This window comes from Lolium rigidum, chromosome 2, assembly GCF_022539505.1.
Source record: "Lolium rigidum isolate FL_2022 chromosome 2, APGP_CSIRO_Lrig_0.1, whole genome shotgun sequence".
NCBI classification, from domain to species: domain Eukaryota; kingdom Viridiplantae; phylum Streptophyta; class Magnoliopsida; order Poales; family Poaceae; genus Lolium; species Lolium rigidum.
The window spans coordinates 93,560,560-93,564,565 of record NC_061509.1 but is presented as its reverse complement, the minus strand read 5'-3'; the positions used below and the strand labels follow the sequence as shown (position 1 = coordinate 93,564,565).

General features: G+C 40.5%; 1 protein-coding gene across 1 annotated transcript; it reads right to left on the bottom strand.

Moving 5' to 3' along the window:
- Positions 1-318: 318 nt before the first annotated feature.
- On the bottom strand, positions 319-3,335 carry LOC124692085 (MLO-like protein 1). The gene is made up of 13 exons (XM_047225385.1): positions 3,173-3,335; positions 2,784-3,071; positions 2,486-2,602; positions 2,352-2,403; positions 2,161-2,252; positions 1,983-2,057; positions 1,795-1,883; positions 1,659-1,708; positions 1,457-1,497; positions 1,070-1,279; positions 836-903; positions 699-759; positions 319-516 (listed from the first exon to the last, which is right to left on the bottom strand). The coding sequence occupies exons 1-13, from the start codon at positions 3,296-3,298 to the stop codon at positions 319-321; spliced, it is 1,467 nt and encodes a 488-aa protein (XP_047081341.1). The 5' UTR covers positions 3,299-3,335.
- Positions 3,336-4,006: the final 671 nt, after the last annotated feature.

Below are 4,006 nucleotides of genomic sequence, written 5' to 3'. Positions count from 1 at the left end.
GATCTTCTACACTTTGGGTATCAGGCGTAGATATAAAAGACTTGGTGGTCCTTGCAGGAGGATGAACTCAAGCTACAAGCAACACAATAGAGATGCAACCTAACATATTGAGGAGCATCTTCGCCATCTAGCTAGTATACATCTCATCTTCTACTTTTGTAAACATACAATTTAGTTTAATTTGATTTCCATATCAAGCACATCAAGAGTCAGTGCTACCAAAGGATAACTTTTGCAATAGTAGTTTGCAGAAGAGAAATAACTGTACAATTTACCAAATGGTACTCTAGAACCCTTTGCATTGGCAAATGTATGCAATTATACTATCCTAGCCGTCCCTTCCTCCAGCAATGAGGTGTCCCGTGTATTTTGCATTTGAATTTCTCCACTATTTGCCTCATTTGGTGAATTTGTTGTATATACGGTGGTTCTTCGTCTCCTAGCCTTGTCAGCCCAGATGGCAAGGCCTTCGGTCACATTCTCATCAAATATAGATTTCTTGAATGAATTTCCCATCTTCGGAAATAAGGACATGAAATTAGAATACAATTATACATCAAAATGTAGTAGTTAGACCATGTTAATAAGTACCTATATTGTGGCATTAAATTGTGAAAACAAACTTTGTGTTGTTTGTTAGCTATTTATAAGTCAAATTAAAGTGAGTACTAATGAAATCCCAACAAAAGTGAACTCACATGAGAGACGATGGCGTAAAGCGGTAGGGTGCTGTATCCGCAAAGAAGCTGGCTAACGACACTGAAAGAAGAAGAGCAATGAGTACGTTCTCAAGGTGTGTTAATATGAAATTGCAGTGTAGTGATTTTTCTTGTACCTTATGACAACTCGAGTAATAGCATATGCTGGTTTTCCCATGATGCACGATTTGAAGCCATACGTGACCTGCAAGGTTCATGATTGTGCGAGTTAGCTCTATTCGTACTTATTATATTAGGATTTGGGACTATCAAGTATGGAACATATAGTCCATACAAGTGCATCATTTATATGATAGATAAAGTGGAAGTTAATTTGGGCCCATAATCGACCAATTAACTTATTTTCTTACCAAGAGCCAAAAGAAAAATGCAATTTCAAATGCATTTTGGAATAGGACGATGTGGATCAAAAGGAGGACTAATTTAGGCTGACGGAACCAAAAGAAATCATCTGAAGGAGCTACTACTAAATCCCCTTGAATCGGTCTGTTCTTCTGCGCAACCTCATAAGCCAATTCTGTGATGATGTGCTCCAGCTTACTTCCTACCACAAGTAGGATCTGTCAAATGAATGTATAAATTAATGTCATGATTTATTTTGGCATCTTTTGAAGGCATTATGTAGAAGTATCGTCTCACATAAAACTAATAATACTACAAAGCTCTGAGACATGCATAAATAGAGACGAAGTTTTGTCTCCGTGATTTTTGTATTGGTGTATACCATGGTTACTTACGATGAATGGAACCAACGATATCCAAATGTAGACATACCATCCTACAATAACAACAACAAATATTTGACGTTAAGTTTCATATAAAGCAACAAAATATACCTAGTGAACAAACCAAAAACATAATCATAAAGAACTTTCATGCCGATTTCACCACAGGTATCATGTTACTGGGTTATAACATAAGACTGCTAGTGATACATACCTTGAACATTCAGTACTAATAATATCATAAGCATAGCCCAAAGGTACCAACTGCATTAGAACAACACTCACACTAATTAGCTGTCTTCTGTATTGATATATGCCATGCATTTGTTATAGTAAAATCGATTATTTACCTGATACCAACAACCTTCCTGAAATCAACCTCCAGTGCTCTAATCATGTAATTGTAAAACCTGAATTTTGGGTTTCCACTACAGTGTTTCTGTGAACACAGAAGAAGCACATATCAATTTCTTCCACTTATAAAACGGCATACCCGAAATTATGCATATCAGTGACTTGTATTGGTAACAATTATTACCATGATGAAACCAAGTCGCATCGCTGTGTAGTCCTCCTTGGTGACGGATCCATAGAATTGTTTGAAGAAGGAACGCTAATATGATGATGAACTGTCTTATTTCCCACTTATAATCAAGAACAAAATAAAAATATGTATTATTGTACGGACATTTAGAACAGAACAGAAAAAATCATACCATCCAGCCAACAGTCTTCCACCGTTTTCGATGACCTCTAAAGTGGTCTTGAATAAATTTGAATTCTTGAACATGCTTGATCATTTGAGAAGCTGCGGGAAGTTATGGCCCAACATAAAATATTACATAACTTCATCTTGAGGAAAAATCTTTAAACTCATCAAGCGCTAAAATCGACAAGTCTTAATTACCATCGACATCTTTTTCTTGGATTTTGGTCTCCCAATGTTGCCAATTTCTCGTCTAGATGACAGGTCAAAACATTTTTAAGAAAAGTATGATAGATTAATTACTTGTTAATTATACTAATAATAATCATCTGTACCTGCGCAATTCCTAGAAGAACTGTAATAGCGCTGAGAACAAAATGAGTGACCGCCAGCACGAAGATAAATATGTGTAGCTCGTGAATAGCTTCAGCCGAAAGCAATGAAACTTTGCCCTGCATGACAATTGGCACCAAATGAACCGCTAGATAAGAATATGGTTGAAAGGATCAAAAGATGGAAATTAAATACTCTTAGAAAACAAAAGGTGCAGCAAAGACGAAATCAAGCACTCGTTTTTTTTAGATAAAAAAATCAAGCACTCGTTTGGTGGCAGTTAAGCTGTACTGATAATACCTTTTGCATGCAGTAGTCTTCAGAGTCGTCTCCTCCAGCCAGGAGCCGCCTCGCCCCGCCCATCGCGCCGGCGAACACGGCGTCGCCGAGGTGCTCGGTGTCGCGCGATGCGCGCGGCGGCGGCTTGCAGGGCAGCAGGTGGCGCATGATGTCTGGGCTCACGCACCACCTCCCCATGGGGCCCTGCAGCACGTTGAGCAGCAGGGAAATGAACCCCAGCAGCATCAGCTCCTCCTTCACCTTGAGCAGGGTCTCGTACAGTGGCTTCTTTCGGCTCCTCATCAGCCTCTGCGTGCGAGTCAACAGTCAGCTGGTGATCGGTCGACTGGACAGAAACTTCAGCTCCATGGTCAGGTGTCCCATGGCTGCAGAAGCAGTGACGCACATACCTTGCCTAGGTGGTGGAGCAATCGCTCGAAGATCAGCGAGATGATGACGATGATGGAGCAGACGGAGGCGACGATCCATGTCGGCGTGAACTCCAGCGGCCTGGCTTTCCCTCCTCCTCCTGCCATCGCGCCACAAGGGTCAGGATCACACCTCTACCCTTATTGTTCCCCTTCAGGGTCAAGAAGGGCCGGTGTTCATCCGAATGAAATGGCAAGCAGCTGTTCTTGAGCGGCTTATAGATGCGAATTAACTAACAAGGTCCTAAATAAGAAAATAGAATCGTTTTCTAATTTTTTTGCGGGATTGACTTGGCACGTTAACCTAGTAGACAGAAAAAACGAGCAATAATAGACCCGTTATAGCTTCTTGGATAGTTCCAGTACGTGGGATGTGCCATGTGAGTCCACACCACTATCCCTTAACCGAATGTGGAAGATGCCATTGTGTGGAGGTCACCACGAGTGGTCAATATTCTCAAAATCAATATATGAGATCATGTCATCACTCACTTTGCTCATTTATTGGGAGTTTTGGACGAGTTCAACACTAGGATCTCTCACAACAAGCAAGCTTCGTTGCAAGTAGTCTTCGATATGATTAAGAAAGAAGCAAATTTATGGACAGCGGTGTTAGCAGGTGCAAAGTGTTTAGGCGAAATGATTGAGGCAAAGTTTTTTACTTGTAAAACTTCTCCTTAGTTAATAGATTGCGGCAAAGTTTTCTCCCCGTTAAATAAAACCTTAACGGGAAATTTGGAGCTCAAATGTTACTGGTCCACTTTGGGGTGCTTGGTATGATGCCCATGTATATTACTAAACTTTGTAACTTTGATG

Excerpts from the sequence above, each read along its gene's own strand:
- LOC124692085 (XM_047225385.1), bottom strand. The coding sequence starts at position 3,298 with ATGGCAGGAGGAGGAGGGAAAGCCAGGCCGCTGGAGTTCACGCCGACA. Across the intron at positions 2,603-2,783 it reads AAGACTACTGCATGCAAAAG|GGCAAAGTTTCATTGCTTTC; the intron begins GTATTATCAGTA and ends ATTGTCATGCAG. Across the intron at positions 1,709-1,794 it reads AGGAAGGTTGTTGGTATCAG|TTGGTACCTTTGGGCTATGC; the intron begins GTAAATAATCGA and ends GTTCTAATGCAG.